The sequence below is a fragment of the Malaclemys terrapin genome, chromosome 9 (assembly GCF_027887155.1).
Source record: "Malaclemys terrapin pileata isolate rMalTer1 chromosome 9, rMalTer1.hap1, whole genome shotgun sequence".
NCBI lineage: Eukaryota > Metazoa > Chordata > Testudines > Emydidae > Malaclemys > Malaclemys terrapin.
The window spans coordinates 55,122,697-55,135,336 of record NC_071513.1 but is presented as its reverse complement, the minus strand read 5'-3'; the positions used below and the strand labels follow the sequence as shown (position 1 = coordinate 55,135,336).

General features: G+C 50.7%; 1 protein-coding gene across 2 annotated transcripts in view; it reads right to left on the bottom strand.

Annotated features, from left to right (window-relative positions):
* Positions 1-705: 705 nt before the first annotated feature.
* Positions 706-12,640, bottom strand: part of ETV5 (ETS variant transcription factor 5) — a 39,356-nt gene continuing 27,421 nt past the window's right edge. For both annotated transcript variants that reach the window (XM_054040451.1, XM_054040452.1), the window contains exons 9-13: positions 11,063-11,125; positions 9,451-9,519; positions 8,978-9,147; positions 4,839-4,940; positions 706-2,729 (exon numbers count right to left, since the gene is read on the bottom strand). In XM_054040451.1, coding sequence (XP_053896426.1) covers positions 2,508-2,729; positions 4,839-4,940; positions 8,978-9,147; positions 9,451-9,519; positions 11,063-11,125 — 626 coding nt within the window. In that variant the 3' untranslated portion in view covers positions 706-2,507. The remainder of the gene's footprint in view (positions 2,730-4,838; positions 4,941-8,977; positions 9,148-9,450; positions 9,520-11,062; positions 11,126-12,640) is intronic.

Here is a 12,640-nt window from a genome sequence, read left to right as displayed (position 1 = left end):
CCGCCCCGAGTCCATCTCCTACAACATGTGAGCTGGAAGAGCATTCGAGGTATTGCCATTTCACCATCCCACGGTACTTGGTTTGTCCTCCCTATGCCCGACTACCCTGTACCCAAACACTCTCCTCCCCGTCAACCGAAGGATTTTCATAGGCCATATCAGCAAAGAGACAAACGGCATTTCCCTGTTGGGATCATTGTTGTACTTAAAGTACTGCACAGGATCTTTTCAGGGGGAATAAGAAGCTGCTATAAAAGTGAGGTGTCTTGCAGAGAACCCCGGGTCTCGTCTTGTCAACATGGGAGCATCGATCCGGATCGGCAGAAGCCCGGCTCCACCCCCTCCCCCATTTAACTCACCTGGCCAGTGAAGTTAAGGGGAGCAACTAATTGGTAACAACAAGACGGAGTGTGTTTGTGTGTGTGTGTGTAAGTGTAATATATTATATGCATATAATACAGTGTTAATAAATACATGTATTACTAATAAATGTGGCGTTTTGTCTTATTCCCCCTGAAAAGATCCTGTGCAGTACTTTAAGTACAACATCATTGGCACAGCAGGACCACCCAGCGTGGTGTAGATGATGTGATCCCCACACAGAGATCTGGAGGCTAGTCGGAAAAGCCTTCCCCACGTCGTCTTTTCAAGACACAGAACGCACACCCCACATGATAGAGGAAAAGAGGCAATTTCAGCCACGAATGAACAGAAAGCAAAATCCTTTATTGTACACAGTACAGAATGTAATGCAGCTTTGCAGGAGATGCACGACCCTGCTCAAGGAAAGGTTATTTCAGATCACTCCTCAGATTAACCCTTTCTGCACTGTAGACTTTCCACCTTGAACAACAGCTAGCATCCATCCCCTCGGTGCAGGAGTGCAAGAGTGATGCCTGCATCCCACATTTCATGACTGTACAGGCCACTTTATACATCATGGGGAGAGAAATTTAGTCTACAAAGAGTTAATCCTCATACTTTCAAAAAAAGTAACAACTGTCAACAAACCCAAACCAGGTTAACTAAGAAGGAAAAAACCCTATACAGCATTTACAACAAAAACGTATATAGTTGGGGAAAAATATGCATATAGGTATAGTATATAGGAGTGGTATGAGTAAGTTAGGAAGCGGTAACTGCATGAGGCCATGGGATTTAGGTGAACTGGAGTATGTTTTGTTTATGGTGAGACATCCCTGAAATCCTCCCCCATCCAGGTATTATAGCCTAATTCTTAAAAAAAAGCCTCCTCTTATAAGATCAACCTAAACACACTGAAGAGGGAGGGAACTGTGACATGGAAATTAAGCGGAGAGTTCTGTTATTTGTATGTTTCACCCAGTCTCAAATCCCAGGAGTGCGATGGAGGGTTAAAATTTGAGCAGTGACATGGAGAAGAATAGGTAGTTCGGGAGGACCATAGCAGCCGTGCCACAGGGTCACGGCTTGGAGAGTTAACCCAGTGGGATATGCATGGATTATATACATATAATTCCCAGAGCGTGGGAGCTGCGCACAGGGGACCCAAACAGCGGGGCCCTGCTGTCTTGCAGAACATTCCAAACGTATAGTGCGCAGGTGTTCTGTTTGGTATCCGATGCGGAGAGCGCAAAGAAGACGCTAATGGGCGTGGCTGGTGGCGAAGCTGCCACGCAGGGTGCAGTGTCCTCAAAGCATTGGCACTGCTGCGGGGAGGGGAACCAGCAGGCTTGCAAAGAGCAGCTTCGCCTTAAAATACAAAAGACTACAAAATTGGTTTATAAACTTTTCCCCAACACATGGGAAAAAACCCTGCCACAACCCCCCTTCCCCTGCAATCAAAGCCATCCCCCCAAGCATCAAACAGGGAGGAAGTGATGGACTCCACAGGAGAGCAGAAACCTGGTTCCAGAGAACCTGATCAGGAGTTAGGGGAGCTGTCCAGTGGGGTTTGTTTTTGTTTAGAGAGAAAACGGAGGTTTCCTCAGGTCCGATTGGGGTGCTATGCATTTGAAACCATCCAGAGTGCTGTCCCACTCCCAGGAGGCCAAGCACCACACTTTAAGCCTAAACCAGACTAGCTCAGATCGCCTCCCATCCCGCAAATCCATTGTCTGTGCAAAACAAAGCCCTTTCCAACACACAAGGCAGCTACAAGTATTGTGATTGATGCAAAGCAGATTGTCAGGATGGTGTGCTGTACAGTCACACTGTCTAGGCAAGTTCCAGGGGGACCATTGGGCACAATGGCCACACCTCACACACATGTCCACAGCAGTGTGGCCTGGAACAAAGACTTCAAGTTAACCCTCTCCCCGAAAAACTCTTCATGGTTGCAGCCTTTGGCAGATCTACTCCTAGTCCTTAAGCTATCAGATTCGGTCTTCAGCGGGGCCACTGAATGTACATTTTAGGCTCCACCAATCATGATTAGAGAGTTCAGTTTTACGAAGAGCAAACATTCTTTACAAAACCACTGCCTTTATTTGCCCCAACTTGACTTTCTAGCGCTAGCCTGCAGCAAGTCAGTAAGCAAAGCCCTCCGCATAGGGAAGGTTGCTGCAGTGATCCATCTCCAGGAGGTAAGCGGGGTTGTCTTCGAAATGTGTCAGAGGCAAGGTATCATCTTCAGTCACATGGCAGTCAGGCTCAGCTTTCAAGAACGGGCGCTGATTGTCCGGGTAGGCCATGGAGAAGAGGGCATCAGGGTCACAGACAAATTTATAGACGTACCGCTCGCCAGCCACCTAAAAGCAGAGACAAACGCCTGTGTTAGGAGAATTGGGAGGCTCCAGCACACTCCAAAACATTTGGCTCCTTCTACTTGTAAAGACAGTTTGTGCAACACTTCACAAACCCCATCCGTAATAGGAGGAACAATGCAGAGCTAGGAGCCAAAGGCACAAAACTCAAACTGATGGGTCATCTCTGTGGGCTGTCAAATGCCTGTATGGATAGGGGTGCAACGGATAGAAAGAGATTATGGAGGGGGAATTGTGTATGTGTTGGCTGATATTTTTCAAGAGACATCTAGGGAATTTGGACATGCATCTTCCATTACATTTGAATGGAAGATGTGCCTAAATCCCCTAGGCAGCATTCAGAGAGGTAAACAGCGGTGTCTTTAAGGGATCTGAACTTTGACCACTGCTGTTCAACATATTCGTAAGTGATCTGGAAAAAAAGGGAAGTGGCAAAATTTTTAGACAATGAAAAATTACTCAAAATAGTTTAGTCCAAAGCAGACTGTAAAGAGTTACCAAGAGATCTCACAAAACTGGGTGACTGGGCAAGAAAATAGATTAAATTTAGTGTTGATAAATGCAAAGTAATGCACATTGGAAAACAATCCCAAGTATCCATACAAAATGAGAAGAGATTAAAAAGATAGACTTTTCATCTTGGAAAAGAGATGACTAAGGGGAGGAGTATGCTAGAGGTCTATAAAATCATGGTGTGGAGAAAAAGTGTTATTTACCCCTTCACATAACACAAGAACCAGTGGTCACCCAAAGAAATTAATAGGCAGCAGACTTAAAAAAACAAACAAAACAAAGTATTTCTTCACACAATGCACAGTCAACCCGTGGAACTCATTGCCAGGGGACGCTGTGAAGGCCAAAAATGTAACTGGATTCAAAAAAGAATTGGATAACTTGATGGAGGATAAGTCCCTCAATGGCTATTAGTCAAGATGGTCAGGATGCAACCCCATGCTCTGGGACTGATCACTCGATAATTCCCTGTTCTGTTCATTCCCTCTGAAGCACGTAGCATTGGCCACTGTCAGAAGACAGGATACTGGGCTAGATGGGCCATTAGTATGTATTAGTACGGCCATTAGTATGGCTGTTATGTTCTTAGAATCTCAGCTGCCACACGTGGCTCAGGACACATTGATGTGGATTAGAATGGGATGTCTCAGTTCTTCCATTAGGGGGCAGAATTTGAACGAAGCCCTTAACTGAGCACTCATCCGTACAGTATTAGAAGTTAAAAAGGTACAATTTGCATAAGGGCTGGAGGATTCATTCACAAGGCCCCTGACTACAGGGTATGCTCACGTTCCCAGCACTGCTGTTTGGATTGGGATATTTATTGTCATTTATTAAGGCAAACTTTGCTCCTCTCCCAGTGAAAAGCAGCACAACACTTCTGAGGGCTTTTCATTGAAGCTACTGTAAAAGACGGCCTCCATAGGGCTAAACAAGCCCCTCCAGTTCCAAAGTGCTTTATCTGATAGTTTATTAGAGTATAGCGGAGAGGGCTAGTCTGTAGACTGTCTCCATCTAGCTTGAAATAGATTGGGGTGAAAGCAGAATAGTCAACGAGCCACAATCCCCTAGCACGGACGCAGCTATACCGGTATAAACGTGCCTGTAACAGCTCAGTGTAGGTTTAGGCACACCGGCAGACATGCTAGGGTTGTCATTATTTCAGTATGACAGCCTAACAGAACAATTAACGCTTTGCTGCTTTGCATTCCATTTCCATAGGGCTGCATCTTTACAGTTCACCCATGAGATGCTAAAAAATTAATTTGGTGCTGCAGTCTCTCCCCTAACAGCTCCTGCCCCAAACCAGGTTACATCATGGTTTTCCATTGCCTTAGTTTGGTGGAGTCACTTCCCTCTTCCAAGTGTCTGTCCCCAGAGCGACAGAAGCCATGGGACCTGGCTCTCGCTCCTGAAAGGTTCTGCAGCCACTCAGCAATCCGACTAGCTGTGGGCACTCCACATGCTGTTCTCTGCTGCCGCTAGTCCCTGCCCCTACACCCAGAGGGGCTGTTCCCATGCACCAGCCCTCAACCCTCAGGCATCTGGTCTGCCATTGACAGGCAGCGGTGACCTACTTGCCTTCTGCATGATGCCCTTTTCATAGTAGTAGCGCAAAGAACGGCTGAGCTTGTCGTAGTTCATGGCTGGTCGGTTCTTCTGGATTCCCCAGCGTCGAGCTACCTGAGGGGAGAGAAGACAGGCATGAAGACCCAGGGGCAGCTCTGATGGGTTTGCCAAAGGTTAGTGCTACTGAGAGAGGTCCCCAAGAGCCTTGGTGACCAGAGTCCTCCAACAGGTATAGACCCAGGCACAGTTGGCACCTGCATGTACCATTCAGTTCTTGCGCTAGCCAAGGTGGTGGCTTGTTATGTGCTCACATGTCTATGAGAAATTGGGCCTAAACCAGCAACTGCTCATACATCACAGAGCAGCCAAACGACGGCCTCTGGACTCAACTCTGCGTCCAGGCTCTGTGTCCCATTATCAACCCCCTGAGTCACTTGGGGCCTCAGAATATAGTAGGCTAGCTGAGCAATCACTTCTACCCAACCCCTGGGTTATCGACCACTAGCCATTAGCACACGGCAGCTAAGCTCTGTGGTTTTGGTTGCAGTCAATAAGGAATTACTAGAATGGTCACCTCAGAAACCTGAGAGAGGCAGCCACAGGCAGGAGCTGCTAATGGGCTGCAAGAGAACCCCATCATTTCTAAGCAGATTCCGGAGTAGCCTGAAGAGGTTTACTCATTTCCGTTCCCTTCGGGAGCAGGAATCTGATGACATGAGGCTGCTGCCAACCAATCCGCCCCCTCCCCAGGGATTTCTGGAATGGACAATAAGCCACGCGGCACCATTATCCACTTGGAGATAGATTAATGGGATTTCCTGACACTAAGTGCACTAAGCCAAACCCCGTCCACCTGAGGCATTGTAACAGAGGGGAAATGCACGCAGAGGCCTGAGGCAGCAACCCGAGCTGAAAACAGAGCAGTTCAAATGGCAGCACTGACTGGCAGAGCAGGTAAATCCCCCTGGCCAATGTTCAGGTTGGGGGAAACCCTTTTCTGTTCACCAGGTGAGTTGCAGAGGTGTGAGAAACTGGCCCAAGGACCTCTAGTTACAGCAGCGAAGTGGCCAGCAGGTGGGGGAGCTGCTCTCCTCTTCAGCTGTTTAAAAATCAGGGCAAAGGTATACCTGGCCTAGCTAATCAGAGAGGCACCTGGGTTTAGCCTCCCAAGCCACACCTGTGGAACGTAACATCTCTCTCCATCCCTTTCCTTGCTCCAAGCCTAAGAGGAAATGGTGATCCCTCTTCCATAAGGTTCAGTGATTTGGTCTCTATTCATGGCTCGTGGAAGGGAATGGACACAGATTGCAGAGCCAGCTCCTGCTAACACAGACACTCAGTCTGTTTAACAAGGGGCAGCAGAACAGCAACGACTTATTTGCTAGAAATCTAAGCACTTCAAAGCAAAGATGCGACCTCTGGAGGGAAAAGGAAGCCCGGCTATCACTCCACCCCCCACCGGCGTTTCCTCAGTGAAAGCTGTAAGGTGCTACAGCACTGTAGGCAGGACAGCACCCCCCCACTCCTTCCCCACGGCCCAGCTCTGGAAGTGCCTCCAGAGCATGCTATCTGTTCAGTCACAGCCTCTTCCTGCCATCACTTCCATATGCAACAAGAGAGTGTTTGTACACGCAGGGCTTCCAAGCAGCCCGGTAGCTATGGTTACGTAATCGTCTTCCAGCACCAAGGCTCCGCTAATGGAGGGGGCCACAGAAGAGCTCTGTCTGTCTCACCGCTGCATGACTCTGTGCGCTGGTGAGCCCCGCGAGGCCTACTCACGGCTAGCCAGGCCCTGGCTGGGGACGGCTCCAGGAGTGTGCGGGCTAGTTAGCACTTTGACAGAAGAGAGTTTGGCTTCCCTGCCTAGCTTGCTCTTGGCTGGAGGAGATTACATGACTCCTGTCCTATCTCCTCCACAAAGGAGAGGCAGCAGCATCCCAGGGACCATGGCTCCTTGCGCTCCAGTGGGTTTTTGCCACATGTTCCACCCCCCCCACACACTTGCATCCCCCCCTTAACTTCATCCTCCCCCCTCAAAGGCAATAAAAGCAGACTCATGGCAAAAGCATTTACAGACTGAAGAGCCGCCTGTCAGCGTTCAGAGGGTGCTCAACTGGAAGACAATCAAAGCCACTTGATTAGGGAGCCTGCCAAAAAAGCCGTTTGAAAACCACAATTTCCATGCACGGCGCAATAGAGATTATGGATCATTACCCAGAGTGCACTGCTCAGCGATGCAGCTGGTTTCAATTACTTAAACTGCTTCTTCCTCTGCGTCACCCTGCAAACATGCCCCAATGCTCCTCACAGAGGGCGATCCAAGAACCCAAGGCGGCACTGGGCATCACCAGGGCAGAGCCGACAGCTACATTGGAAACCTCATGGACCCTGCTAGGTGTCCAATGCACCCGGCAAGTGCTGGGCCAGCCCAGGGCCACGTGGGCAGGGAAGGCAACATGCTAGAGTGAAAGGGAAGGAATGATTCTCACGGAGTGCCCGGGGAGAGCGCATGAACTGGCTGCTACAGCATAGGAGATAATGACAAGCACCCAGGGCTCCTGCTTGGCAGATTGCTTGCTACCAATCTGGGGCTCTGGCATAGCAGGACGCATGGAGACCTGGGCTTGTGCCATCTGTTCAACATGTTCCCCTTGGGCTGTGTTACAGGCGGGAGAAGATCCGACAACAAGCTGTGACACAGGGCCCTACCCAGGGTCACCAAGCAATGGGATCCTGTGGGTGAAAGACAAATGAACAGGGGCTGCGGAGGAGGCAGTCTGGTTTCCACAAGAGGGAACGCTCTTCCGAAGGCAACGTGTGTGTCTCAGCCCTGGGCAAAGCACCGTCACTGCTGGTGGGAATATGGGCCCCTAAGCAGACGGACCTGAGCAGGGTATGGCTTACACTGGCATCACAACAGTAACCCCTCATTACACCTTTGTGCTTTGCAGTCGAAACGGCCCTATTTTGGGTTCCCAGCTGTTTTGGGGCAGGAGGGACATATTTCCACATGACAGTTCTGCTTTTCGGTGTCTGCTGAGATGGGAATTGGGGCTGGAAGTTGCAGGTTAATTGCTCCAGTTGCCAATGGAGACAGCATTGCTGGCTTTTACAACTTGAAGACCACTCAAAAGCAGACTGAATATAAAATAAAAGCTACAGACTACACTGCTGGCAGGACTTGCATGTGTCATGGCCACTACACCTGCGATTGCCTGTAGTGCCCTGCTGCGGAATCATGCCCTTGCTCCAGAATCTACATGTCCATTTGAAAACCATTCTAGCCCTTGGAGCAGCAAAACAGCCCCAAGTAAGCAAACAGAAAACACACTCCCTTCACCCACAGGAAGGGAGCATAGCAGAGGCAGCTCTGAGAGATGGGAACTGCTCCTCAACCCTCACTATGCTGTATGTTGACTCTGAAACCTAGTGATGACAGTCTAAATATCAACATTAACTATCTCACTGCTGGATGTTTCCACTACAGTGATTGAGACCCCAGCATCAACCATAAATCTACCTCCATATTCATGCCCAAGCTCCAGCACTCACCCCATCTGTACCCTCTGCATTTCCAGGGTGAGGCAGACTGCATGGCCAGCCCAGTACTGACTCTACAAACGGAGAGCTTAGCGCCCCTGTCCTAGGGGAGCCAGAGTCTCAGACCTCCTCCAGCATTGGGCAAGAGCCAGACTTCCCCACCACTGCCCAAGCATATACCAAGAAGGCTACATTTGCTCCATCCCCAGGCTCTGTCTGCCTCATCCAGCCTCCCTCAAGAGGCTGCAAAGCCACTGTACACAGCCCCTGCTCACAATGCCCCTGGGTCTCCCCTCTGGAGATCCAGAGCACACTCCATGTCCCCAGCAAAGATGTTCCCTATCCCACCCCCCCCGTCCCATCTGCCATTTAGGGAGCAAGATGGGTGGAAAGGAGAGAGCCCTGATCAGCCTGAGGCTCCAAGCTAGTCATTCGTTTCCAGTAAAGTATTAAACCCCATTAGACTCAATCCTTCCCCCGCTGTTCCCCCACTCACTGCACCAGGCAATGCCCAGAGCGCTCAGGGGGAAGCGAGTTGGGAACAGAGGCCTTTGTTTCTGGGTTGTAACCAAGCCAGCAGCTACTGGCAAGTCCCGTGTCCGGTTCTGTACCTCTTCGGGCTCGATCAGCTTGAACTCCATGCCCCGGCCTGTCCAGGCAATGAAGTGGGCATTGGCTGGGTCATCCAGGAGTGTGACCAGGAACTGCCAGAGCTGCAGTGACCCTCGTCTCTGGTATGGAGGCCCCTCCCGATACATGGTGGGCTCCTGCTTCACTTTCCCTGTGTGGGAGGAGAGACGTGTTAGATCACCTGCTCCCAACACCACAGGCTCGCTGCTGACCTGCTGTCTCCTGCACTTGGAGCCAGCCTGGCTGGTGTCTAGCCCTAGAACAAGACTGCCCGAGGATGTCACCATGCCATGGTGAGAGAGTGGGGCCTGGCTACAGAACCCTGCTCTGGCATCCTTTTGCCACTGGCTTGGGTTTCTTACCCTGTTTTTGTCAGAAGAGCCGGCCATGGGAATTCTGTGAGGCAGCTCCATGCCTGCCCCCCCACCCTGCTGCATTACAGCCAGTGTCTTACCTTCCAGCCTCTCCGGCACCACGCAGGTGTCATCAAAGTACAAACGGGCATCTTTTTCATAGGAAAATCCTAGGAGGAAAGCATGGCCATTAGCTCCGCAGTCCAGACCTGAGAGGCGACCTATGCTGAAGCATGCATGCTATAGGTGCAGAGGTGTGATTAGCTGATTGTGCCATTGAACCAACCAAACCCCAGATCAGAAATCTGCTGGACATCTGCTAGCTACCCCCTTTGCTTACAGAGCGCTGTGGCTTTATTTGAGGCCCATCTTACGCAGTTTCTTTGAAAACTGAAATTTGTCTGGTATGAATCCAGATCTCCACATTCTAGCAGAATGTTTCCCCACCATCCTACCGGGACAGGCAGCCAGTGGCATTAATAAACGCTGACTGTCTATCAGCCAGCTCAGCAAAACAAACACACTAAAAAGGCTTTCAGGAGACCATTGAGAATGCACGAAAGACCCAGCTGAGACCAGTGAAATCCCAGCTGCTACAGCGCCATAGCCACAAACACGGCCTTGGTTGGATTCCAGGCTACAAACCAAGCAGGACCTTTGTGCCGGGGGGTTAGCAAAGGCACTACAGGAGAGTTAGAACCTGTAAAAAACCATATTCCTGACTGCACAAACTCATTCATACCTGCCTTTTGGATGGACTTATCTAATGCTCAGGCCCAAACCCTACTGGTCTATGGGCAGATTTGGAGCATGGATTGGTTTCCTCCCCTTCACCTTGAGGCCAGGCATGAAGCTAACAGCTTTAGAAAGTCAGCACATTTCACTTGCAAGAAGCACATCCGAGCACAGTCCCTTTTCTGGGCTAAATGGTGCATCGGCTCACTCGGCCTGACCCTCAGAATGTTAGATTCTATTTGCTGGCAGAAAACCTGTCTAGACTAGTTCAGTGAGCAAGCTGAAAGCCACTCCGCTGGCCAAATACCGTTCGGATTTCTCCTCTTCCCCACCCCATATAGCTCCAGTAACTGAAAACCCTCTTACTGTCTCTATCAGGCATGTTATCCCAGACTAAAGGGTACAGTCAAGTATGCGGCCGACAAGATGTGTGGCTGAGCAAGGCAGCGTGGTTTCCCCTTGCTCTCTCACACAGCTGGGATGGTCTGTTAGCTCAGGTGAAGTGTCAGTTGAAATGGAGACGCACTATTATTAGCAGCTGCATCAGGCACAGCCACCCGTACCACTGTTTAATACACCCAAGAGCGAGGCAGGAAGGAAGAACTCATGCTGCGGTAAATGGGAGTCTCAACAGTCGTACGGAAGGATACAGAGTGCCTGGTAAGGGGCAGATTGGATCTCTAAATCAGCAGTGATGCTGGTTTGCTATTCCACCTGCTTTCACAGTGGTGCTGGACTCACCCCAGTACAGAAAGGAAGCTACAGATGGGTGGGTACCTGAACCAGGGAAGTTCCTAGGCCTCTCCCTTTCTAAAGCAGTGGTGGTTCTGTTACTGTAGTAGCATTGTCAAGGGACACTTCTCAGGGCTCTTTGTGTCAGCAGCCTCCACAACCTTCTGCCCCAGTCAATGACATGCAACTGTGCACCCATGACCATCCCCGCAGTGCTAAGTCTTGTGTACACACGTGAACACTTACCCTCCTGGCCCGTGGGGAAGTAGCCCCCTCCTCTCATGTATGACGACTGGCAGGTAGGCACTTCTGCAATCAAAACAACAGCAGAGTTAAGCCTGCACTGAACCAGGCAGCGCTACACCCTGGCCACATAGCACAGCAGAAGCAGCGTGCTGAGATATTCCTGGGGGGTATGGGGGGCGGCAGTGCGGGGTTGTTACATAGTCGCTGTGCGCGTGGTCAACAGGTGCAATGGCTTAGCACTTTTGCCTGCTGGGTGGGGTCAATGTCACCCTGTCACAGGCTGGAGTGTCCTTCCGGGGCCCTAGCGGTGCTCCTCGGCACTCTGCATGCCTCCCACCCAGGATTGGCAGCGCCATGCGAGCAGGAAACCCCACGATATCACGCAGCCCTACAAGCTATTTTATTGTGGTGACATATGATAGGGCGCACCCTGTCTTCCCGGCACCCTATGGCAGGGCCTGTCCCTACCACCCCCACTCAGGGCAGAAGCAACAGAGGGGGGGTCCTCCAGGCCTGCCTAGAGAGGCCTCCCAGAAGTAGCCAGAGCTCAGCTGGGACCAGAGGGACGGGGGTTCCTCTCTGGCCACAGGAGCTCAAGGGGCAGCCAGGGTTTGATCCTGGCTGCACTTGCTTAAGCTGGGAAAGAGAGGCACCCTGGGAACATCAACCCCAAGCTAAGGGAGGAGGCTAAAGGGTCCAGGTGGGAAGAGGCCCAGGGAAGCAGCAGCAATGAATAGTGGCTGCTGGGACCCTTGGCTGGCACCCAGAGCAGTGGGGGTGCCATGTTCCGCCCCTCCCCAGGGAAGTGGTGTCAAACCCAAGATGGGGACAAGGCTCGTTTGGCAGCCCAACCTGAGGGCTGAGTTTAAAGGGCCCAGAGCCGGGGCTGAAGACCAAGGTGAGGGCAGACAGACAGTTTTGCTGGACTTTTGCTACCCTGGAAGGGTTTGTTTTGATTGTGTGACCAGCCAGAGGCTGAACAGCTGAAGACCCGCCAGGTGAGAGCAACAACCTACATGGGGCCCTGGGGTCAGGAAGAGGGCTGCAGTACTGCACACAGCAGCAAGAGGCGCTCAAGAGGTGAGAGCTCTGCACATAAGATTTCAGGGACTGCTTGAAAGATTGATCATTCTACTCAATGTTCGCTTTGACCTGAAGACTTCTCTGAAAAAAGAACTCCCCCTCATCTAGGAAATTAGAAGCCTCCAGGCCAGCTCATAGCTCTGAACTATTCCTAGCCCACGTGACTATTTACCCCCCTCAGATTCAACGTGAAAGATAAAGCCGAGACTAAACTGAGGTGTCCTGAATTTGTTGGCATGAATAGGATGCTGCAACTGCAGGTACAGCATATTTATCCTGGAGGTCTTATAAACCAGCTCTTCTCTCCTCTTCCTACAGGGGACAGCCCCCTTCTCATTCACTCCCATCTCTTTGCAATGGCATGCGGTCTCAAAATGAGTAGGGAGAGGTTATCAGCACAAAGTACAGGCTCCTTCCTGGTTTGGAAAAGGCAATCCAAATTGACTTGCAAAGGCGATTTGGAGACACTCAATAGGGAAAGGTCTGTTTCAACAA